The sequence below is a fragment of the Columba livia genome, chromosome 3, assembly GCF_036013475.1.
Source record: "Columba livia isolate bColLiv1 breed racing homer chromosome 3, bColLiv1.pat.W.v2, whole genome shotgun sequence".
Classification (NCBI taxonomy): Eukaryota; Metazoa; Chordata; class Aves; order Columbiformes; family Columbidae; genus Columba; species Columba livia.
In genome coordinates, this window is record NC_088604.1 from 34,816,382 (window position 1) to 34,842,379 (window position 25,998).

Here is a 25,998-nt window from a genome sequence, read left to right on the forward strand (position 1 = left end):
TATGTTAGGATAGTGTGTGGTTAGTTCGAGGACCCAACTTCTGCCTACCCTTTAGGCATTTAGTAAAAGGAGCTCTCCTAAAATAAGCCTGTCCAGAGACGTATCAACGTCTCGTGATGCTCATGCCTAAGTTAAAAGAGGGTCACTTCAAGAACTCCAACTGTCTAGGTGGGATTAGGCAACTAATCTCTCAGTTATCCACATCAAATAGAGTAGGCAAAACCCCTCCTCACAGGAACGATAAACCCATAAATCGAGAGATGCTCGGAAACCGCACTTTGATGATTCTGTGAAAAAGTTCAGATGGTTGAACTTCCCATGACTGTAAGTGTCTAAATCAGACTTTCAACACAGTCCATCCATCAGAAAGCAAATCAGAAGCACAGTGCAGGAATACCAAGTACCTATCACTGAGCAACTATACAGACTTGCCTTCTCTTTAGGCTACAAGTTTTGACACAACCTTCTGTCTTCCATCACTTAGTTTAAATTTTCTCCCAAAATTAAGTTAACAATGCAGAGAACAGCCTTCTCTTATTTGGCTGTAGCAAGACTATTGCTAGAGCAGCAGTGGCATTTATTTATCTCCGTGCAGGTCTTAACTACAATTCTAGCTAGCATATAGAGTGTTTTGGTAATCCATCTTCAATTTTTAAGTATAGAGAGGCTTGGCTTTTCTGCTTTAACCTCAAAGAATAAATAGAACACTAGGTCAGGCAACAGTCATTTATTAATTGACTTCAACAAGCAAAAGATACCCTCAGCCATAATGGCCACCACTTGAGTAATACAAATCAATGTTACTGAAGAACAGGGAACATCTTTTCTCTCATCCCTCCCATCCCAGAAGTAACAATAGAAATACCAGGGCCCCTAGAGAAAAGAGAAGGAGAAAAATTATAAAAGGTGCTTAGAATGAGCTGTAGAGTTGAAACATGGATGTTTAAAAAAAAAAAAAAGGAATAAAAAAGAAAAAACATTAGCTAATCCACCATATCACAATTACCTCAAAAATAACTTTCATTGTTCCATTTCTACCAGGTACCAAATATATAGCGCTGTTTAACAGCTATTTCATTGTATTAACAACTGTCCTCAGCTGAAGCAGAACAGCAATTACTATTTATATTAAATTTGAGGCTGCAGATAGAAAGCAAGCTTTCCACGGAGTACAATGCAAGTCTTCTCTAGTCAAAGAAAAAGGAATGGGGGAAAAAAACAAAGCTGCTTTTAATGGTTACTGCATGTCTCTACCAATCAAGCAATTAATTCCATACTGATAGCTGATTACAGACGCAAGATCCTGATAGAGTATGGCAACTCTACTCACCCCGTGAGAGTCTATCTGAAGAATGTATTTCTAAGTCCCTTAAGTTGTGGACCACTGAAAATCCCAGCCTGCTACTCCTGTATGGGTATTTTTAATCAGACACCAACAGAAAAGCAAAGAGACTGCATGCAAATCATTTAGTCTTCCTTGTAACAGTTGAAAATACGAGTAAAGCATTCCTCAGATTTAGAGAAAATATTAGGAGGCTGTAGTTTTGCAGGCAAGGAGACCTTTTATTTTAATCCATTAAAAGAACCCAAAATAGTCAGCAGGTGGCCACATCTATCCATGTTTCATTAAAATCACATAAACCCTAAGTACAAAAGCACCACTGATTATTGCTCTAGAAAAACTGCATGAAAAATTCAAATACGCACAGTAAAAACATCACCATATGCACAAGACTTAATTTCTTAAAGCAAGTGTATGGAATGCTGATCCAATTTTACACATACCTTGCAATATTAAGTTCATATTTATATTACTTGGCAACAATGGGAATTTCTAAAAGCACTGTTATGAGAAGGGAAATGTTCATATACAGTTTAATATGTCAACTATCATAGTCCTAAAAAAATTAGCATTTACAAAATACTTGATAAAAATATCTTTTAAAAGTTGCCCAAGAGGTACATAAAATCAACCCAAAATTTTCATGATATTTCATTCATTCTTGTCACCTACAGATTCAGTTTTCTGAGCCTGTGGAGAAGAAAAAAAAGAAATTAATTACTATAGTAAACTGCCACTACATACCTAAATACCCAAACTACCCTTACTCTTTGATTTCTTGTTTGCAACAGCTCCCTTTCAAACCTATGTCCATGTCACATTTACACAAACAGAACAGGTACATTCACACACTTTTCTTCAATTACTGGTCCCAGCTTTTCAAAAGCAACACAAGCCTTACCTGTCAGCTTCCATTGTTCACACTGAAAAGCACCACACTACTACCTGTTCCTATTCACTGCACACATGCTGAATGCTCTACCGTACCCTCAACTTTCACTGTTTCAATCTGCCCTTTTACTGACAGTGTGCTGGGTGGGGCACCTCTGGATGTTGAAACACTAACAGCTGAGCGAGAGATGCGAATCTGCAATAACATTATGGGCAATAAAAAGAAACATTATGAACATGCTATCAATGTCTGAAAGGCTGAATAATTAAAAAAGCACTGATTCAATCAGCAGGAGTTATGTGTGGAAAGTACCTCTTCAGCTTTATTTTCACCATTTTCAGATGGTGTAGTACCTTCCTTTGCAGCTTCTTGTTTTTCATCCTTCTTCCCTTTAGCACCTTTGTTGGCCTTTGCTCCAGGTTCCTTCTGACAGAAGATTAAAAACATGGGCATAGACATAGTGTGAGTAGCCAGCAACCTACATCTTTAGAAAAAGACCTTCATATGAACTAAAAAGAAACTCTTGGCAAGCTGCATGTGCTGGACTGAAACAGAAAACCAGCTAAAGACTACCTGGAAAATGTACATCCACAAAAGTTATAGCGAGACACTCAACATTTCTACAAAAGGCTGATGTCTGTTTCTTTATTATTTCTGCTAATTTACTGGGATACAAAACCCCCTTAAACTACTTTCGCAGAGCTGAGCTATATATACAGACGTATATACAAGGTATCTGTATGAACAAATACAATTACAGTATATTGAAAGCTTAATTCAGCCAAACACAAACGCCACACTGCTTGTGTAGCAGTGCTACCCACTCAATTAACATGAAATATTAAATTAGGTTTAAAAACTTAAGCATTTTTGTTGGCTGCCCTTTTGTCAGTTTGATAACATCTGTGATGTTCATTCCATGTCAATGAAAGAACCAACCAACACACTGGGGAGCCAAACACTGATAAAAATCCATCTGCAGCAACACAAAACAGAGAATTTATCAAAAGGAACTATTCTAACAGCTACAGTTTCATTTAGAGATTTGCTCTTAAACCAACAATTCATATGCTGTTTTTTTTTTTTTTTAATCTTTCCTCTATATACATATTTGTGATCTAAAGCAAGTAGAGGATTTAAAGTGTAATGAGATAAAAATTAAAATGGTATTTCATTGAATATTTTACATTAGTATTTAAAGTAACTCTGAAAAACACTGTGGAGATCTTCCACGTGATCATTTGCTCCAACTTCTCCATGCAACGTGGCAACAGTAGCTGTGAAGAGGGACATTAAGGCCAGTCCCCCTTCATCAACTACCTTTCCCCAGCGATCCCCACGCAGGAGCAGGGCAGTGACGAGGGAGTGCCAGGAACCCCAGGTCCAGGGCAGCCTGGGTTACTCCTTCCACCCTTCAGCTTCAGCGTTACACAGCAGCTGTGGTGGGTAACTGAGAAGCTTTTGGCAGCGTGAGTATAGTATCAACTCTACACCTACAAAAGAACAAGCTAAGGACTTGATTGAGTAAATCCGTAATTTGAAAGCTTTTAGCACTAAAAATTATCTGTACCATCTTGGGTTGTTTACTAGTAGGTTCAGAGTATACATTGCTGTTTTCTGTTTAGGACAGCAAGATTAATGTGCTCTTAAAAATATGATCCAGTTAAGAGTCTGGGAAAAAAGCAGATTACCATATTAAAAAGTCACTTACAATAATGTCATAAAGGATTCGAATTGCCTGAAATGATCTTCAAACATGCCTCATGCAGCTTAGGCTGACTCCGTAACACCCAGCTCATTTCACAGCACGTACACGAAGCCACAGAAGCACCATATTCCCTCCTTTATTAATACTCTTTCTATGAGGGGAGCAGGATGGACTCAGCAAGACTTTATTGGTAATTTCATTTGGTAAACCATAAAGTATTCAAAGTCACAGAGTTTTACTTCCACACGCAGACTTTGTATCCTGATTCTTGCCCAAGTGAGATACCAATAAAAGGACTTGAAAAATCTAAGTGTGAGCAGTGCTAGACTCAGCTTCAGCAGTATGTTTTTTTCCGATAAAGCAATTGCTCTTACTTAACATTCCCCTTGGGCACAAATAAATCTACAGTTTCTGAAGTACATGATTTATATGCAGAAATCCTGAAAAGGTATTTCAGATACTAATAAGATTTTAATTTGACTGTAACTGGCCTAGAAAAGCCAAACCATTCAATTTAAATATATTTAATTTCACCTTTAATTATAATTGTGCATTCTCAGCAACAGCCAGGCTTCAAGAACAGATAAGAGTTCCTCACTATGAAATGAAGTACTCCCCCTCCAGACAAGGAAACAGGATGGCACAGAGCAATCTTAAATCCTACTGTAGAAATTGTTAGGTCTCACATGCAGCTTACCCAGTGAAAGCTGTACATTTCAGGAAAGGTGTAGGAAAGGTAAAGATTCTTCTTAGACTAGGAATTCACTACAAACTAACATGGTCTGCATATCAAACAGGCACAACATTTTGTTTGGGCCTGTAACGAGGCCAGGAAGGGGTGGAACTAAAAGAAAATAATTATTTCCGCCGCCCCCTTTCCCCCCCGACAAGGGAGAAGGGGGGACATGGAGCTCTGGGGAGGGCAGAGTAGCTGATACCTCTCAAAAACCACTGTGAATTGAACTGTTTGAAATGCAAAGAAGTAGTACACTTGCTTACTATTGGCTACAATGATGACAACTAAAAATAAAACTGTTTACCTTCGTGGTTTTCCTTGGTTTGGGTTCAGGTTTTGGTGGAGCAGGTTTCTATAAAACATTTTTAGTTGCATGATGTGTTAGACATATTGCCAGTAGTCAGCCAGCCACCCCCACACCCCAGCTTCCCCCCACCCCACACCTTCCCTACTTCCTGCTCGTTAGTATGCATCTAGAAAACTGAAAAAACTTAATGTACAAATACACCTCATCACCGTACACACCTATTTTCATTAGCTCACTCATCTGGGAGTCAAAGCAAATTGGGGGTCATTCTAAGAGTAAAACACGGGGATGAGTAGTACCTATTAAAAAGCAAAAGTCAGATATGTTCTAACAGAGAAGAGGAACTAAAACGGAATACTAGTAGTGGCATCAAATGAAGTCCTTGAAGGACAGCTCTTTCTCCTTCCCAGAGAAGAAGCTGCATTTCACAACTTAACATCGGCCTGCAAAACAGTATGAAGTCAATATTGCATGTAACAGACAGTGTTGCACTGAGGTAGGGAAATACATCTTTTGTCAGAACAACCTGAAACCAAGAAAACACAGATAACTTTAGCTCTGGAGTTCTTAAGTATCCCACAGCAAGAATAAAAATGGAATCAACAAAAATATTAACAAACCTGTTTGGCCTAAGAAACCATATGTGCCTAGAAAAGTATATACCAAGAGGCATTGTACATACTTACAGCTGACAATCTTGCTGATCGTCTTGTGGGCTACAAGAAAAAAGACAACTTTTTAAACAGGCTTACAGCAAACAGCATCCAAAGCAACACAGTATCAGTCATTTCATAAGTGACAGCATAAAATACATGCCTACAAAGATACGTCTCTGTTGGCAAACATAATTCATGTCTTCCTCATCTTGGACAATCAAAACTTTAAAGATACAAAGTGATGTGAAAATTGGTAATAAAACCTAGAATTATGTTTCTATGATCTAGCAGATGCTGCTTGTAACAACAGGTAAAAATACCACCTGATTAACAGCAGAATAAAGTTATCATCCTTCCCTAGCAGATACCAGAGTGCTAAAATTTTAAAATATGAAACTAAGTCCTTCTACTTCCTCAGTTCCCCACACACTCAATCTGAGAGTACAGGTGCACAAAGACAGCTGCTGCAGGATGAGATAAATTATTTCTTCCACTTAACCACAGTTCACAAAAGGAAAGAAGGCAGATATCCTGCTTTCATCCACCTTTATCACTTCAACACGCTTTCCTTATTAAATTTTATTTCGCTCTGTTCTTTGTCATAAATTTATTACTGAAGATGAGTTAAGTCTTACAAATAGATGTAAGCACATTAGTTTGTTCCAAATATTTTTGTATTCATTAAAACAGATGAACCCACGATCCAGTTACACAGAATGCTTATCAGATTTCAAGCTTGGTCTGTGTCATAAAACTGGAATCACGCTTGTAGCCAAAATAAAGGGACAACTCAAATGCACCAAACATCCAATGTAACATAGCTTAAGCAGTGAATTTAAAAGTATCTTAATTACATATTAAGCATTTAAGCTGAGCTGAAAAAACATGGCTCCACACGTCTTACAAGAGGAAAAAGCAGTTGTTAGTATCTGAAGAATGCAGTAATTTGTATTCATTGGAGCCATATTAGTATTTTTAGTGGAAAGCCATAGTGAATAGTTCAGGTTTCTATCCAGCAAAATAGAAGTCTTGTCGAAAAACACCTGAAGACATTTTCAACTATCAAATATTTATGCATTGTTAACAAAAAAATAAACCTCTCTTTTCTTGGCAATTTCGAATATCAACTGCTTGTTAAACAGCCTAGCACTATTTTACAACAGGTTAAATAAAGCATTTCACTTGGCCAGGTAATCAAAGAACTCCTAGCTCAAGGCATCTTCGTTTACAATTCTGTTTTCTTAACTGATGATTTCTATGCCTCAGCACTTGGGCACTGGAATGTTTTGATAGTATCTACTTTTTAAAGGATAGTATGTTGGTTTAAATAAATTACAATTCTTCCCTATATTCCCCAACTGTTCCTGTTTCATTATTGGTTTCATTAAAGGCTTGTGTCACCATAAGAAACTCAGCAGAAACCCTCAATTCTTTAAAAATGCCTGAGAAGGTAAGTAATTTTAATTCTTATTCACAGGTTGTATGTACTTTGTGTTATCTGATTATAAGGAAGGAACTGCAGTCAAGTCAGCAAAGGTCACATTTGAATGTGCTTTTGGAACCCTTGTCCCCCTCTGAACAGCTGTACTCACCCAAAAACCAGCAGCTTGCCCAACCCTCTATTTGACACTGGCCCACTAGCAAACGCCTACAGAAAGAGTCTATGAAACAGGGCAGACACAAAACAACACTTTGCACTTTCCCACGGCGCTGGCTTCTGGCAATCTACAGTTGCGAAGTTTCCGATCTGGATATTATATCCACATCATGTGTTTAATTGTCCCCGAGGGTCATTTCCTCCATAATTTGGAATTTCTCCATAAATTCATCTAATAACCTAGTGAAACCATTTACACTTTCAGTTTCCATAACATCCTGTGATGATGCATTGAGTTTTGTAATAGGATTACGTAGTGCAGTGAAAACAAAAAGCAAAACCTTCCCCCTCTGTCATATTTCCTTCAGGCTTCTTTCATCTTGCTTTCACTGGATTCCTGTTGTTTTCGGGTTACATGAGTAATCATTCCCTCACTGCCCTTCTCTGTGTTACTGATGACTTTATCATGCTTCTGTTAAACAAAAAGTCAAGAGTTCCAGAAAATCTGGGTTGTTGGGGTTTTGTTTGTAAGATGTTCTGCATGCTCGGTTTGTCCCGCTGTACTTGGTACCCTCTTCATTCTGTCATGGCCTTTTTAAGAAAGGGTCAGGAGAAGTTCATTTGGTAGTCCCACATCTGGGAGCACAACAAATTCATCTTGGGATACGCTGACGTTTCACACTCTGTCCTCTAGTAGTTTTTCTTACATTCTACTTGCCTTATGTTTAGAAGAAATGACGCTTTCTAGTAACTGTATTCACTGTGATGTCACAGGCTCTCCCCTGATTAACAGCTGATTTTGTGACCATCACTGAGTCTTCCCCTCCTCTTTGTGTATAAATTTGCATTTCTCCATATTTAATTTCTATTGATATCTTTTCACCTAGTTACCAGTTACCACTGACGTAACAGCCTTCTCAGTCTCTCTGACTATCCTGATAACCTTTTTGCAAACTTTGTCATTTCTCCAGTACCTCTTCCCCTACATCTTTAATTAATATATTCAGCAGCACAAGCCCAAACGCTAATTCTTCCAATACTCCACTGATAATTCTCCTCCGTTATGAAAATTAACTACTACTTCCCTACCCTCTTCTCAGATCTTTATCTGTTACCAATTCTTAGGAAGATCTTCCCTTTAATCCATGCTAGCTTTGTTTCTTTCAGAACCTCCTTGGGAAGCCTTATCAAAAAGCATTCTTTACATGCAAGTAAACTAAAACAGCTGGCATACTATCATCCTTATATCTCTTGCCTTTAACAAAGGACTCTACTGCCTGAAGTATGACTTCTCCCAGTATACACTTGTCCACATATACTTTTTTTTTTTTAAAAAACTAGTTTTGCAAGTTGGGCTCTCAGCCTGTGTTTTCCAGAATCTCTTATCAAAAGTCCTGGGAGCATTTAATCACCTTCAGTTACTCTGGTAATGAGGCCAATGCAAGCAAGTAAATTGCACTTACCAGTTTAGCAATTGCTGGTGAATACTGTCTAGTCTACTCTACACCCATGAGAAAAGGCTCCGCTGTGAGAACCTCCCCAGGAGTTCTCCATAGCAGAAATTTCATCACTGTTCTTCAGCCTCACATTTGCTATGCTGGAGGGTTTCCTCCTTTCCTCATTATTTTTCCATCTATACAAAAAAACCTCTAAAAATAATAAATTTCCCTTATTATTAAGTATATTTTGTGTATTTTGGTTGGTTGGTTTGGGGGGAGGAAGTGGGAGGAAGTGAGGGCTTTTGAAAAATAATAGGCATTTCTGCACAAAGTCTTTCTGCTGCCTGAAACCATTAAACTTTTTAGGCGTTCCTTTTAATAGGCTCTAATTTTTAACAAAATTCCCTTTCTTGATATCAAATCTTACCATGGTGGAGTTTATTTGTGCTTGCATCCCTGCAAGGATGATGAACTTCATATATTATGATCACAATTACAGAACAGTTCCCTGACAACTGTCTTTTTAGCTAGCTCCTACATACTACTGAGCATCAAAATAAAGACCTGATTATCCTTTTTACTGGTCCTTGCACTTGTTCCTCCAGGAAGCAAGCATTTACAGTTTTATCTTTTTTGTCTTTGTAATGCTATCCCATGCCTTTTACCAAATCTCTGAAGGGTAACTGAAATCTCAGCCAACACTATTTCTGTCCTCAGAGCTTCTCTGTTCTGCCTTAACAACCCATTGCCACTTTTATTATTGTGATCAGATGATACCTGGCATGACTTCTAGATTATACGCTTCCCATTTACACATGGCTTGGCAATCCACAGAGGATTCTGCTGTACTTATTGATACAATTAATCTAGAGAAATATTAAAGAAATATTAAAGATGTGACAGAAAGGCATTCTACCACTAATACAACTTGGTTCTTAACCCTAATTTGTGCCTTGGTGTCACAGCGTCTCAACAAGTTTCTGAGTTACCCGTTACAACCATGTCCTCATTTAAAGCCAGATTGTCCAAAGTTGCCTAAATTTAGATTTGCAGCTTTTTTATTTTGGCTTGATTGCCTGTCTTCAGAAGCATGAATTGATCAGGGCTTTATTTCTCAAGAACACTCTTTATCTTTTCAGATGCAAACTTTTATGGCTTCTGTGCTGGCCCCTGCTCCATGCACCAACAGGGAGTTCTGACTTCAGTCTACATGCTCTCAAGAACTTGCCAGTCTCCCCCCTCAGATGTTTTGTTTAAAATAATTCAGAAGATCTCCTCGGTGCCATCCACACAGGTCTCTCTTGGTTCAGACTACAGCCACCCTTCCTACATAAATTCTACCTATTCCAGGAGCTAACACAGTTTCTAATCTAATCCTACGTCTATTTTCCTCATTCACACACTAAGAACTACAGGTGTATCTATACCGAGACTGTCTTAATATATTTTTTTTCTGCAGCATCAACAGCCACTATTATCTCGCCTTGACTGAAGACTACCCTAAGAGCTCCCACATTTCAGAGTCAGAGGTCTCTCCCTAGAGAGCCCATGTATTTATTCCAGCAATCTAGTCTCAAATTTCTTGGGGAAGGATCTTTTACTTTTTTGGCTCTTGAAGAAATAATATTTAAACTTGGACAGAGAAAAACATTCATTTAGAGCAAAGGAGATTATATTTTTACTATGATTTAGTCAGCCTTTTCATACTTTATGAAAAATGAACTGATTTGTCTTCTAGGAAATTCCATAGGAAGATATCAAGGTATCAAATTCTATTCCTCTCAGATTTATCTTTTTTTTTTTCCCAGCAGCTTACTGTAAACTTTACTATTGTCTGAATTTTTTTAACATTTCCACTGTGCCATCCTTTTCTGCCAGACTGAGCAACAAACAACTTCACAATTCAGAAAGTGTAAAAGTTCATTAGACTCTTTTTCCTTTCCTGTTTAAATGTGCTCAGATTTACAAGACGAGGAATTAATTGGTAACTCATTTGAATATTCACCTATTATTTTCAAAGTCCTGATTTAACTTTGTCTTCCAGAAAAGATGACAACCTAAGAAAATTAATCCTCATAATTCTCTACCTGTTTTTTAAATACACATTAAGGGCTGTGGCAAACAAACTAGCAAACTTTGCTGTAGAGGCCAAAGCACCACCAGCTGTCTCCTTGCCTTCTCTGACCGAAGTTACTGTGCCCTTAAAAGAAATTCAGACAAAGAAAACAGACAAATGTGTCAGCTGCTCCAGTTTAGAGCCTGGTATCTTAATTCAAGGCACCCTTCCATCAGACACTTACGCTAAGAATAGTTTTGAAGTAGACTGGCTGAGGTGCATGCATTAACCCTCTTCTGCCAATCCACCAGAGACAGTGCAGCAGTTCCAGGCAGCAGCATCCTACACTTTTGCCACAAGATCCACCAGAGCTTGTCTATCAAAGCCTTAAGTGTTTCTGAAATTTGTTTTGTATACTAATAAGTTGTCTGAATCCTCAGTGCACCAAAACCAAATTATGTCAGATAAGCTACAAATGTGGTTCACTGTCATTACTCCTACTGAAATCCCCTCACTAGAAGGGCCAGAGCAATGCATAGTTTTCTGAGATGCAAGACTGCAGATCTCCAGTCAAATAATCACATGCCACAATACATTAAAAAAGAATAAAAATAAAAACTATACTTGCCTCTTGTTTAGTTACTTTTGCTGCATCCTTGCCTTCAGCACCCTCTGGAGACTGAAAGAAAATATTAAGTCAGTGTTTTTATTGCAGACTTAAAAGCATCCAGGCAAGAGCAAAACAAAGATTATAGTGAAGATTCTTCCTTCTAAACATTGCAGCAAATTTAATTTATTATTTACAAGCAGCATTGTACCAAAGTCATTCTAGATTTTCCAAGCAAGAACACAAGGACTGATCATCACCAGGTGCATAAATCCCATATTACGCAGCATCCCTCAGTGGTCCCTCTAGCCAATTAACTAAACCATCCACAGGTTCCAGTGGGAGCTCCATCTAATCAGCAGCTGGTAGCACAACAGTATGAACTGGAAATCTGAGGCTTGCTCTACTAGGACTTTTGAAATCCCTAAGAAATTTAACACATTTCTTCCCAAACATGAACTTAACTAGTACTGAGAAATCATTAGATGAGCCAAAAAAGCACAGCATTACTGAAATGAGTGATTTCTTTACTTCATTTACTTCTTTTGTGCCTCAGGCTCACTCAGCTCTAAGCTTTTAACAAGTATCTTTCTCTCATTTCATCTACTCCATCAGAATAACAAAAATCAGTAGAACAGCAAGACATTAACAGGAAAGCTCAGGACAAACATGTTTCTTCACAAGAACAAAGTATCAACCTGACCATTCTAATGCTGGTCTGCCAGAGGTACTGTAGAAACCTCAGTTAAGCCACAGGAGAGTGAGAACAAAAATAAAAAAAATAAAAATTGTTTGTTTCCACCTAGGAGCAAGCAATTCAGCGAAAAAAAAACTGGTGAGCAGCAGCAGTTAGAAGAGAACTACGAGAATGGCATGTGTTTAAAAAAGGCATTTAACAGGCAGTACATAATGCAATTTGGTTCCTATTTTGTTTTTCAATCAGTATAGGAACAGGCTAGTTATTTTTTCCTTTGTCTTTCCATTCCAATCCTAACCCAAACTCCGCACAGATTTTGACACGGAACAACTCGGAGTTACGCAGTTATGGTTTGGAGCAGAGAAAAAGCCCGGTTGGTTTGCAGCAGTTGACCACTGCTTTCTCCTGGCTTTGGGCTCTAACATACTTAGAGAAAGACACCCCCCACCCCGAGAATAAAACGTGTCTTTGTTACTGTGTGGTATCCTGATAGAAAGGACACATGCCACAAAAGCAGCTGGTTTTAAAAAAAAAGCAGAGGACTGATCATCTAAGTAGCTAGAAAACAGCAGGAAGTTAAGCAGCACTGCGCAGCGTAGAGCAACTCAGAATAGCAACAGAGTCAGGCATCCAAAATGGAGCCTGACCGTTCCCTACGCGACTGCAGCCTCACCAGCTGCCTGCAGGATTGTGTCAGGTTTGCATTCCTAAAAGCCTTTCAGTTTGGTTACTGAAGAATTGCTACAGCTTGAGGCTGTGATGCTGGGAGCATCAGAAGTCGTAAGGAAAACAAAAACAAGTAGTTCTGTGATCACTATCAGCAACTAAGTCTTGTTTCCTACAACTTCCCACTTCAGCTCACAATACAGTACAAGCTCTGGGTATAACTTCTCTGTACTCCGTGAATTCATAACATCTATTTCTCCTATATGGATTTTCTCAAGTATAACAAACTTGCACTGCACCCTTTCCCTAGGAGGGCACTAGAATAGCATCCTTCCTCTCCTAGGCACCTATTAATATAGAAGTGCTCTCAGATTTTATAATCTTTTCCTCACAGTGGCCAAGAAGCTCAAGATTCACAAGGGCAGGGACAGAATGACAGCATGATTCATTTCCTTCAGAAGCCAAGCTAAGAAACTCACCATAAACTAAACGAAGCTGACTGACACTCCACAATCGGGCTGTTTCACCCTGCTTCACTTTTAGGAACCACAGAGCTTTGAACCGGGCTAAATCATCACGAGATGGCGCTGCCACATGCCAACGGAGCAAACTCTCATCCTGCAACACTGCACAGTTAACACATAGGAATTTACCCCATTCTCTTCAGCACTAATGAAAGACAAGTCTCCTAGATTTCTGTTGGACATGGCAGCCTGATTTTAGATGCCAATATTATTGCTTGACAACAGATTTTAAAAACTGCTCATGAAGCTAACCTCAGGGGGACAAATATATTAAAATACGCTTAATGCAACCACAACCACTGTATACAGAGTGTATTACAGAGCATAGTTCAATTAAGCTTGCTAATTAGCCCAGCAATCCCCCTCAAGTTAGAAAACCCAGCAGTAATCCTGAAGGCCACAAAACTTTCTCCATGGAGGGACACAGCTAAAATCTCCGAAGTGTGAGTAAGTAGCAAGGGGTTTTGACACACTCCCATTTCCATTTCAGACCTGCTCCCTGCCCTCAGCAATCACCACAAGTCCAGGCACTTGGAGGCTGCACTCATCCTCCCAGTGCCTTGGCTCCCCAGTAGGCTGGCAGAGCTGTGTGGGAGGCCATGTCATGAATAAGGTAATTGATTCAGCTGAAAAATAGCCTGCTGCTTAAACAAATTTATAAATATTATAAATGTATCTACAAATTATAAATATATAGTCTTCCCTGCTCCAGCAGAATAATTTTACTGCACAGCTGCACAAACAATTGAGCCAGTATAACAGACAAGAATGAAGTGGCACAGGGCAGTTGCAGCAGCCTGGGAGTCTTTAAGCTGATAGACATACACACAAAAAAGAGTATGTCAGATACGGCTACAGTATATTTATTAAAAGAGGAACCAAAATTTCATTTTCCCCTCTGTGAGTTCTGCTTAGACATTCCAGTGAGCCCTGGCTGATGTGGATCTTCACACTAGCTTTTGCAGCACTTTCTCCCCTCCCTTGGGACCAGAGAGATTTGTACACAAATGGATTTAAGCCAAGCACAGTTCCCAAAGAACCTGGCACACCACACACAGCAACTGTCTGCACTAGTATCTTGAAGTCACAGGACTTTTCTGTAGATACCAACAAAACCTTAAAGTCCTTGTCCCTAACTCTTCCACAGGAGCCCTTCCCCCCTCTTTTGTCCTGGTGACAAACTACTGAAGCAACTCTGGCTTCAAAGCAACCAAACATACTATATAACCCATCCCCTTGGCACGTTTTTCCACATGACGTAATGCTATGGCTCACCATATTTCACATGACACCCCAGTCACATTAAAATGCACCCTGGATACTGTGCCTTACATCGTAAACTAGTCAGGAACGGGACTGTCCACACTGCAAGTTTTGCGCAGCAAAATCAAAGATGAAAGCAAGCACTGAATCACTTGACAAGGGCAGTACTCCAACCTCAGTAATTCTTCAGCTGTACTCCATCATACGCCTGTATTATACTCATAAAGTAGTCCCTATAGGCCTGCTGTGCCTGATACTGGACAGATGCCTACCAAAGACAAGACAGATAAAATAAAAAAGCAAATAAGGACACAGCTAATAGTGATTTTTTTTTTCCAATCACAGAGATACACAGGAAGAAATAAGATGACTGTCTAACTCTAAATATGCTTTTGACATTTAAACTAATAGCCAGTTTTAGGCTCATATGACCACACATTGTGTCATAGCTCAATTGGCACTACATACTGGCAATAAGATTGTAAATTAAGCTGTAGCGAAGCTTTGTACTCTCTGTCAGTGTTGCATAATTTTTATACCACAAGATTAACCTGGAAGGTTGCATGCAAGACTCCCTGTGTATATCAGCAACCTACTTTTTTTAAAATTTGTTTTTACCCCACCCTTTTTAAGGGACAACTTAGAAAACTACTTTGAGAGGACTGGAAAAAACAAGAGAATATTAATAGATGACAGAGAACATAAAAAAAAAAAAAATCAAAGTAACATTAAAATTGAGCTTGTTGGTATACACAATTCTTGTGTTTCATGAGTTGTGAAGTATACGTAAGAATCTGTGCTTGCACACACCAGGACAATAATGTGGTGTCTGCAATGCCAACACCATTACAGGACTGTTAAGTTGAAAACAGAAAATTAGATAACTGTTTTAAGGAAACATTTAACAGAATACATAAAAAAAAAAAAAAAAAAAAGGAAATTTGCTTAATTGTTCTTAAGGCTTGGTTACCTGGTAGAGATGCACCACAAAAGAGACAAAAAGTTTCAATATTTCTAATCAAAACCCTGCAATATAAGCAGGATGTAATAGGAGTAAAGTAACACAAAACAGTGAAGTTATTGATGTCTGCTTGAGAGATCCAAAGGTACATGTTTGAACTTGCAGTGACCAGCTTCCAGATAAATATTCTGTTTGTACTGAAATTAATGGATTGTACTGTTATAAAAGAGGACATTAAAAAGCATGAAGAATAAAAATACAAGTACGTGAGAAGTAACAGTACAGAAGGTTGCTTATAAAATGAAATAGATATTTCATTCTCTGAAGGATCTTATTACTAGCTGACACTCAACACTTCGGCTCTGATGGGACAGGAATTAGTCCTTTCAAACCCACATGGAAAAAAAATAAAGAAAAAAAGAAAGCAGATGTCAGTTTCATTCTAACTACCACATTAAGAAGTTAGGCAGAAAGTATTAACTGTCCTAGCACTTGAGCATTCTCTACAGTGTATCCTCCCTTCTTTGCAAGCTATTTTGTTCAGCCACATCTTGATACGCTGCCTGCAATGGGATTTGCCTGCAGATACTTTCCTGGCTCACAATTCTAGCTGCAATTTCTGTGATGTAATGCTTTGGTCATTCCTCCAACAACTTATTTCACCAACCAAAATGCAATAAAAGCTTGCTACAAAACCACAGTGCAAGAATATATGTCAAGTCCTAAGCCTTTTTCAGTGTTTACTGCAGTTTTCCTAAATTTTTTCTTCCTTTCACTTCCCTTTGAGTAGAACTCTGCATTAGACTAAATTTAATTCAATAAATTGTTTCCCCATACATCCTAGGTCTTCTAATTGTCTTCAGAGCAGCTCTGAACTTCATGCCAGTTCATAAACATAATTAAAATGCTCTTTATTTATTGGTTTAATTAATGAAGATTACATGTTGGTTAATTCAACACCAACTCCTGCAACACCCTTCTAACCATTGTTTCTTCATTTAGCTCCTCCAGCATCTTATCATTCACCTTTGTTTACAGCTAGTTCTTTGATCTGTTTTCAGTGGATAGAACAGTGCTCACTGCCAAACCAATGTGAATGAACTTTGCAAGTAAAATTAATTCTCCATAATAAGTGCTTTAAGAAATCAGGTATTCTTCCTACTACACCCCTTCATTTTTATTTTTTTTTTTTTACCACGAGCATGATCCTCAACAAGAAAAAAAAAAAGCATACCACTAATTTAAAAAGCAATGAATTCTGCCAAAACCACAAGTAAAGTACAGAATAAATCTGATTAGTGGTTGGATTTTTAAAAATACTTATCCAAAATTACACCTGCACTGATTTCATAAAAAAAAACCTGAGGCTTTTGGCTTGGGGTTTTTTTTGTATATACATGGTGTGCGTGTGTGTATATATATATATATATATATATATATACACATGCACACAAATACACACACATATATATACATGTACATATAGTCTTCACAAAAAGTAAAACCTCAAACAAAAATAACAAACCAACCCCTGCTTAAATATTTATTAAGTATATAATATGTTAATCTTTTCCATTAAGCACTATTATAATGAAATATTATATAATATATCATTTTTAGAATTTAAATACCTCCATACATCTATCAAGAGTAGAACATTCAATTTTCTAATTCTTTCGGGGGAAATGTCAAGACAGTAAAGTTCTGAAAAGACAAACACTACTTAAAAAAATTAAATATAAAGAAGACCATTAATATCCCCTTGTATTAATAAGCAACTGGGGGGAAATTAGCCAAAACGTTTCCTGATCAAAGTCTCCATCGTTGCTTAAAGATTCAAGCTAAATAGAGCAACTGGTTAACACACATTGCATTTTCAAAGAATATAAGAGAAAATAAGAATAGAAACAGCCCAGTTATAAACAAAATCAGCAGATTCATAAAATGCATTTTATTAAATTCCTCAATTCTTAAAAATTAACTGCTGTGATCTTTATGCTCTTCCAGACAAGACAGAAAAGACAGAAACCAAGTTAGGCCCAAGGTATTCCTAGATACCCAAAACCAGCCAGAATATATTTTTTTCCGAAGGAGGAAATTCCATCATTGTAGATCAAGGTTTTGATATTCTCACTGAAAAGAGGTCAAATATTGAGCCATATAAGGTAAAATACATGTATATTTGATGGGACATTTTTAAAGTCCCACAAATAGCTTGGCTTTTATTTTCCCTTCCAAGTCTGTCTTCCCTGTAGTCAGTTTTTTGCATAGGACATCTTCTACCTATAGCAGAGTAAAGAAGCAACAGCAGCTTCTAAAGGCTCAGATTTAAAAAAAATAGCATTGTAATTTAAAATTAGACAGACAGTTCAGACAGTGAAGTAATCAGCTGCATTTTGAAAAAATAGAGATCAGCCATGGGAGCAGTGAGCACAGTACATTTGAAATTGTTCATTTTCCCCTGAATACCAAATGTGATAATTCAGCTAGGTAGTAGGTAAATTCTTGTCTCAATATTTGCTTAACCATTTTACTGCTGCCATAAAATAAAAGGCAGATTCAAAGAATATGATAGAAGAAATCCAATCCCTAATAATATTATTTCTCTGACCTTTCAAAGCTGATGCCAGTTCTGCAAGTGAGATGAAGCTGATCGACTCGTGCAAGTCTACATACAGAGCCACAGCTTTTAAAACCTCAAAGATTACGTTCTGAAATCTGTATCTAAATAATACTGATCAGATCTGCAAAGCAAAACTATCACAAAGTACTTCTGAAAAAAATAAAATAAAATATGTACTTAGAGATTAAATTTAGACAACCATTTTCAACAACAACTGATTCCTGAAAATAGCCACCTCTGACAAAGAAAAATACTCTGAATGCCTGAAAGAAAAAGTATAATTCCCTCCCAGAGGATCTAATTGTGATAAACCCACAATAAACTAGAAAAGAACATTTTGTTGTTTCAACTAACTGGTGCCACAGCACATAAGATCTCTGAGATGATGACAACAGGTCCACAAGTACAAGGCAGGTATCAAAGGCATAACAGGTACAATGCCTTAGACACACCGATCTCTTACAACCCGGTAACAATTCCAGCTGGGGTTAACAGGAGCATTGCTCTGCCACAACAGCCAGAATGGAGAGCTTCACAGACAAGCCAAATGCAGTTTCAACGGAAGAAAAAAGTAAAATGTCTCCAAGAGGATGCAGGTAGGATAAGGAAGAAACAATGCAGCAGAGATAAAGGATGCTTTCCCACTACAAATAGAGCACCAACACCTCTTCTTAACTCTGCTCGAGAGGAACAAAACTCTGCAGAAGTAAAAATGTCATTAAAATGCTTGGTTTCCAACTATGGAAGTGCTCTCTGCTACTACTAACTCAGGTAGCATTAGGGCAAAACAGAAAGCTAGGTGAGGAGAGCAAACGTACCCAATGGTCCCAACAAAGCCAGCGTTGATGGGAACACAGGCATTTTTTTTTTGTGCAGGCAGATCCCAACATTCTTAGAGAATAGTGCTTTTTATATTTTCAGTTTTCACTGTTACCAAGAACACCCACTCTTTACTATGGGAAGACAGGAGCTCTATCTCCAAGTTACAGGAGTAAATAATTGAAAATTGGTAATTTCCAAAGACACCAAAGGGGAAACAAACACACACAAAAACCCACAAAACCAAAATACACAAACAAAAATTGAGAACTAAGCCAAATGTCTTCCTCAATGGTGCAAGGACACAATTTCACCACTGAGTTGTTCTGATTATTCTAATGAATTAAAGAATACTCCTCTATGCACTCTAAGTTAGGGACAATCAAAGAAAGGCTGGCTAAGGCTGCCATCTGATTAATGCCTGGATGCTGCTAAGAAGAGTTCTGCCCTCCCTCACCTATCATTCCTGCCAATAAGACAGCTTAACTCTTTGGTCCGAGAGATGGGAAACTAGATCAGCAGACAGGCCTGTCCAAAAAACACATATGATAAGACACAGATTAAATCAGAGTAAGGACAGGAATGAATATCTGGATTTACTTCTTTTGGCCCATACATGCCAGCTTGAAATACCTGTTGAACTACAGTCCAAACTGTAAAGTCCCACACTACCAATTTTGCCAAGTGGTGTAAGAGCATCTTCTGCATGCAGCCAGTTGCTCATTCTTGGCCATACTCCCTTCTAACAGGTTACACCACACACTCACTGTGACACTGTGCAGCATCTCTAAACTGTATCAGTAAAATGATCCAGGATTAAAAAAAAAAAAAAAAAGTACGTTCAAACATGTTAAGTAAACAAGTATTAAGTGGATTGCGGCCTGAAACACTACGTCCAGCACCTGAAAACACCTTTTTGGCTGCTGGACCATGGGATAAATCACTGTGCTAGCTTAGTGCAGTTAAAGAACAGAAAATAGATAGAGGCCTTTATGATCCTATGAAGTGCTAATTTCCCAGAGAACTATTTGGATCTGGTTTACTTACACTCTACAAAAAAGACAGTATTACAATCATGTCAAGAAAAATTCAACTTCATAAAATTTCTCTGAAACAAGGATCTATCTTGGAACATACCAGTCCTATACACAGCTACTGCTTGTGTATAAAACAACAGAGAAAGTGAAGTTTTTCAAATAAGAGAGAAGAGCAGCCTTAAACTAAATAGCATATACCTGCTACCTTCCGTTTACACACAGGACTCTCAATTTTTTTTAAACTTAATAATACTGATAGCATAGAATACAAAATAATATTACCCATGTTGATGTCTTAAATTACTGTACATAAAACATTACCTCCACCTGGTTAGTTCTGAACTCAGAGGAGATAACTGACAAAGTAGAGTGTACTACTGGCTACACTTCATCAGATATCATGATCCAATGCTCCCAAGGAGCATTAAGAATGGTTTTTAACTGACAATTCAGTCAACCTAACAATTTTTAGGTTGCCCACTCACTAAGTCCAACTGTATTTCAGTGTAGTCTAAGAAGAAAATGTATATACATTGTTCTCAATTACTGATAAATGGGCCAGAGTTTCACAAACTTGTATAAAACACTCAGAAACATTTTAGATCTAAAAATCCTTGGTCAATTAAGTTCTTAATCTCTGTAACTCTTAAAATAGTAATAGCTAAAATTATATAATTTGCTCTTTCTAAGCCGTTTTAAAGCGTATCTTTAATTTAAAACACAGACAAATATTTGTTGCATGTATTCAATAGCTCTGTAAACATAATTTACTGCAACATAACATAGCAGCATTCCTCGAGCATGGTTTTTTCTTCAGTGCCACTCAACATTGCTACACTGTATTACAACTAAGCGTCCCATACTCAAGACAAAAATTTGTGATCTCTTCTGCTTAACTTTTCTTTGAGTCAGTCTGGTTAACAGATATCCAGAATAGGCCAACTACGCAGTTTTTAACTGCTTTAAATATATCAAGGTTTAAAATTCTTAACAGTTATTAATTTAGTACAAACAGTACAATTCCTAAGATTGCTAAGTGACAAAAGATCATTTTCCCTTTTATTAGAAGAATCCTGCAATCTATTAAGATTATCATCTTCTGCTGTTGCCTAGCCTGTTTTCCAGTCATTACTGAAAGGTCTAGGATTGATCTCATGGGAAAAGTGAAAGAGAAACTACCTTTTAAGAGCTCGGACTTCTGCTCTTAGTCCTCATGCAGCACAGGGAGAGAGAAGGAAGCAGCACAAAATGCAGGGGAATTTCAAGTGAGAAGTCTGGAGAGAGAAGTGGGAAAGGATGGGAGTGGGAAGAGGGCAGCAGCCAAGACATCTGGATCTGATACTGACGCCCTTTTCCCTTCTAATTTATAACGGCCTCCAGAGCGTGAAATAGAACATGGAACCTCCCCCATTTCTATGTCCCACTGCTAACAGTGTGTCCTGTTACTGTTTCTAGGATAAGCTGAACAATGCCTCCAAGAGCTTGCAACCCCAGTAATGAAACAAGTTGTTGGCAAGGTGCAAGTTCCCACATCATCACTGCAGCTTCTTTCAAAAATGAAGATTACCTGAGCAGAAAACACACTGTTACATTGATGCTGGTATGCTGAATTGACATGGTCCGATACACAGCTGAAGTATCAAAACACAGAAAGGGATATAAACTGGAGCAGCACAGCACTTGAGTGCACTTCATACTGCTGCATTATGTACACAAATTCGCCTGCTACTCTTTGCGCAAGATCTACACCTCATTCCATGGACCAAGGGGTGACAGTGGGATCATTCAGAGCCACAGCAAACAGGGCTGTCATCTGCAGAACCCTTGTATTCATTAGCTAATTGATGTTTGATCACATACAAGCTGCTCCAGCAAAATTTTAGGGAGCCTGTTACTATTGCAAGTTCCTCAGTTTCTTTGTACACACCACGAAGCAAGAAGACAAATTTGGAGAAGTAACAACAACTGAACCACTCAGAGTGCAGGAGGTGCTTATTAGAGGGAATAAAAAAATCAGGACAGAAATCTTAACCTGAGAATCCAACAACAAGGAACTATTCCAACATCTCAGCCATTTACTTCTGTGCCCCATTTTCCTATCAGTGCATGAGGAACAACCTTTCTATTTGAATATTCATGACAGTTCAGAAATGCAAACTGAAGGATTTCACAAAGAGAATTGAGTTTAGGCCCAGACAAAAAAAAGCATAATTAAAATTTAACAGCTCTAGGTTAGTACCTAGAGTTTAACCCCAAGGACTAGAAAATACATTGATTAGATACATGATTGTCAAAACAACTAGTAACATAAAAGTTGCACAAAAAACTATCATGTGATCATGCAACTAAATGCACTACAATAGGACAACACTGGAATATGGCCCCTTCTAACTTCCACTAAAAAAGCCCTATTCCAAGCAAAATATTCAGACTGGTTTTCTGCAGTAAATATAACCAACTAGTCTCTCTGACTTCAGAGAAAGTGAATTTGCATAACAGAACAGGAACCTACCACAGATGTTCTCTATTACATTTTCACAGCATTGACTGTACTGCAGAAACTAACATTCCTGACAAGGCAGCAAATAGCCTACTGAAATGGCTAATTAGAGCATGATACTTTTATTTGCTCTGAAACAGCAGCAATATTCAAAGATGTTACATCAAAAAGAGCCTTAAGAAAAAGTTGCATTGAGTCCTCCCATCTGATTCAACTGCAAGTGTTTTCAAAACAACATGTGAGGTGCAGGTCACATTGCATGGAGTCAGATTAAAGAACAAGTTCGGTCATTTTGGAATGCAATCTCAACTAACTGACAGACTCCCCATTCAATACTAGATAAGTCACGACTTGATCTATCAATATTCCTCAGAGATGGTGCACATTCTACATAAAGGTGCAAGTACCATTCATCTTGATGATGATCACATTAAAGCTGATGTACACATGCTTATGCACATGGCTTTATGTAATCATACAATGATTTTCCTTGTCATCAGGTACAGAAACTTCCTTCCTTCCTTCATGGCTAACATTGAGGCATTTTTACTAAAGCTATTTCAAGGTCAAGGAGTTTTCCAAAATGACTCAAGAGCTAATTCCAGCAAGACAAGCCATAAAACAAAACACACCAATTCACTTTAAGGCGTTCATTGCTATCAATACCACAACAAGCATTCTAGTGTATCCCACACTGACATGCCATTTTTCTTGTGAAAGGCCATGTTCACACCACAACATTATTACAACAGACAAAGGGTAAAGAAATCTGACAGAAGGAGTCCAGAGTTCTGCCTCTTTTTGTTTTAATGCTGTATTTAACATCATCTCAACACACAATGAGTTCTTCCTCTTCTATGTGACTCTCAACCAATGGCATGCCAATAACTCAGGCCACAGCCTTCTAGAGAAGGGGAGACAGTCTACATTTCTCTGTCCGTAATATTCATAGTGAACATAAGACCATGGACTCAGCAAGTGACTTCAGTTTACCTAGAGATGAAAAGAAAAGCAAACAAAAAGCACCAGCCAGTTTAGATAACTAAGGCACACACAACAACAAGTACACGTGGATTCATGCCCTTTCTATAATATTATTTACTTACCCCCATAACAGTGAAAAGATCTCATTTTGACTTTTGATGTTTATTTCCTTATAAAACTTTCAGTGTTAGCAGCTTTTTTAAAAGTTAGAAATTCTAATAGAAGAATTGACTCTTAGCTGCATGAGATGGTCTTGTCTCCGTGTGGAAGCTGACTGGTGTAATTATTCAACTACTGCTGTATCACTAACTTCTCACTCTGTGAATGTTATTCTAGAGTAAAACTGACTGTTGCAGAATACTTATGGCAATTCCACTTTTCTCAAAGGGCTAACCCATTAATAACACAATTTGCCTGGAACCGGTGTTTCCCCAAATCCACATTTAATAAATAACCTTAACATTTAAATGATTACCCATACAACGCTACGTAGATCAAAATTTACTGTGCCATTAAAATTCATTTCCATTGCTCTGATACCAAATATAATGTTTTTATTACTTCTTAAATAATCTTCTAGAAAAAGATGTGTTCTCGTGGACTTACAACTCAAAGATAGTTCCTCTTAATAAACATTGCACAACAGACCACAAAAACCTACATCAGTGACTTCACCCTCTCTTCAGAAGAAGAGTCTGAAACATTATCCATAGTATAAGAACACAGAAAGGCAAAGGAAACAGGGTAGGAAGTCTGCCAGGTGTCCAAAGTTGTAGAAAGTCCTACGAGCAGAGGCTAATTTTTTACTTTTTCCTGATGACAAGCAACAGCACTAAAAGAGCAAAAGCACATGAGGCCTATGTGAGGGTGCAATGACAGAAGAGCAAGAGGAAAAAGTGCCCAACATTCACTAACTTCAAGCCCAGATACCCAAATAAAGGCAATCAACCCCACAGCTGCATCAATTTTCAGAACTGAAATCAGGTTCTTCACTATGAATTAATTAATTCAGTAGCATACTTGACCCATTTGACATCTTGATACCTCCCAAAAAGAATAAGGACAAGAACTGAACACTGAGCTACATGGAAGCCATCATCTACCTGTAACTTTAACAGATTTGAGCCCCAGCCCAGACACAGTCTATTAGGAGGTTATAGGTGACATTTGGGAAATCCCCAAAAAGACAAATGGCTTTCCCTTCGTTGACCTAGTTAAAATTAAAGAACTGCAGCTATTTTTTTTGTCACAGTGTGTGTTAGTGTCAAGTCCCTCGTTAGGCTCAATTAGCGTCCGCAGAAGGCAGGCAGCGAGTTCTCGATGGCGACCTCCAGCATGGCCCCCGCTCGGTCACCCACCCCCTGGGGCCGGGCAGGGGAGCCCCGCACCTGGCAGGGGAGGGGACCGGCTGCCACCCCCTGCCAGCACGGCAAACGCTCCCCGCCGCCGGGACGCCGCGCACCCCAAAGCTCCGGGTTCAAGCAGAAAGGAGAGGGGCAGACAAAACCCCACAACACTGGGCCGGGCCGCTGAAGGGCCGCCTAAGTTTCTCTCTCTTCGGGAACGCGATCTCACAACCCGGCCCCCACTGCCGGCTCCCTCCCGAGGAGGCTGCCCGCCCGCAGAGCCAAGAACGGCCGGCAGCGAGAGCCGGCCCTGGTCCCCCGCCATGGCTTCCCCAGCTCGGCGGGGGACGGCGGGGGCCGCGCTCCCTCCCTCAGGAGGCGCCTCCCCGCCCCGCCCCGGTGGCCGCCCCCGGGGGCCCTGCCCGGATGGGCGCCGGAGTTGGTACATACGGGTCTGCGGCGGGAGGCGAGGAGAAGGGTGTAGTTTGTTTTAAACATGGCTTGCCTCACCCCTCCTCCCTTTTACCTCAGAGCCATCACCCTGGCACGGCGGGAGGAGGCGGCGGGATCCGGCCGCCTCGGGTGGGAGCTGCTCCCTCCCCGGCGCTCCCCCCGCGGCGGCGGCTGCCGGAGTTTGCGAGCAGGAAACTCCTCCCGCCGGGGGCCAGGGGCGAAGCTGCAGCTGCTGCAGCGCTTCTCCCAGGCGGCGGAGGAAGGAGGAGGGGTGGCCGGAGTTGTGATAGCGACCTCACCCCCGGGGACGGGGGCGACGCCGCCCCGCGCGGCGCCGGGAAAGTAAACAGGGGGCGGCGGCGGCGCAGGGAGCGGCGGGGAGGGGTGGAGGGGGCTTGCAACAGGCAGCGAAATACCCGGGCTCGGCAGCAATCCGCGGGCTCCGGAGCGGCGGCGGGGAAGCGGCAGGCGCCCTCGGCCCCTAACGCGCGTTTCGCCGACCGACCGCCGCTCGGCTCCTCGCCCCGGGTAGGCACGGAGGCAGGACCCGCCGCACTCTCAAGGCGCCTCACCTTTCTCTTCGGCATAATGTCCCTGCTCCGGGCCGCCGAAGTAAAGCGACGAAAGAAGCTCCGGCAGAAGCGCGGATCCGCCCGGTGGTGGCGGCGACACCGGTGTCGCTGGTGCCCGCAGCTCTGCCCGGTGCCCGCCGCCCCCGGCGCCCCGGCAGCCCCCACCGCCAGCGCCCGCCTCGCCGACGGGGCGGGCAGAGCGGGGCAGCCCCG

At 39.8% G+C, this 25,998-nt stretch overlaps 1 protein-coding gene across 6 annotated transcripts; it reads right to left on the reverse strand.

Annotated features, from left to right (window-relative positions):
- Window positions 1–712: 712 nt before the first annotated feature.
- Window positions 713–25,998, reverse strand: HMGN3 (high mobility group nucleosomal binding domain 3). Of its 6 annotated transcripts, none has more exons than XM_065056374.1 (6): window positions 25,786–25,998; window positions 11,362–11,412; window positions 5,672–5,701; window positions 4,983–5,030; window positions 2,588–2,660; window positions 713–2,032 (listed from the first exon to the last, which is right to left on the reverse strand). In XM_065056374.1, exons 1-6 carry the CDS (start codon window positions 25,798–25,800, stop codon window positions 2,019–2,021), a joined length of 231 nt encoding a protein of 76 aa, XP_064912446.1. In that variant the 5' UTR covers window positions 25,801–25,998; the 3' UTR covers window positions 713–2,018. The 6 variants fall into 6 exon arrangements, with proteins under 6 accessions (XP_064912446.1, XP_064912443.1, XP_064912445.1 ...); XM_065056371.1 differs by having other exon boundaries at window positions 2,547–2,660; XM_065056373.1 differs by lacking the exon at window positions 25,786–25,998 and adding an exon at window positions 25,211–25,737 and having other exon boundaries at window positions 2,588–2,657.

Bases quoted from the DNA above. Each gene is read 5' to 3' on its own strand.
- HMGN3 (XM_065056368.1), bottom strand. From the start codon at position 25,258: ATGTTTAAAACAAACTACACCCTTCTCCTCGCCTCCCGCCGCAGACCC. The intron at 5,702-11,361 runs GCAAGTATAGTT...TTTTTCTTGTAG, and splicing joins CAAAAGTAACTAAACAAGAG to CCCACAAGACGATCAGCAAG. The intron at 5,031-5,671 runs GTAAGTATGTAC...AATGTTTTATAG, and splicing joins GATCAGCAAGATTGTCAGCT to AAACCTGCTCCACCAAAACC.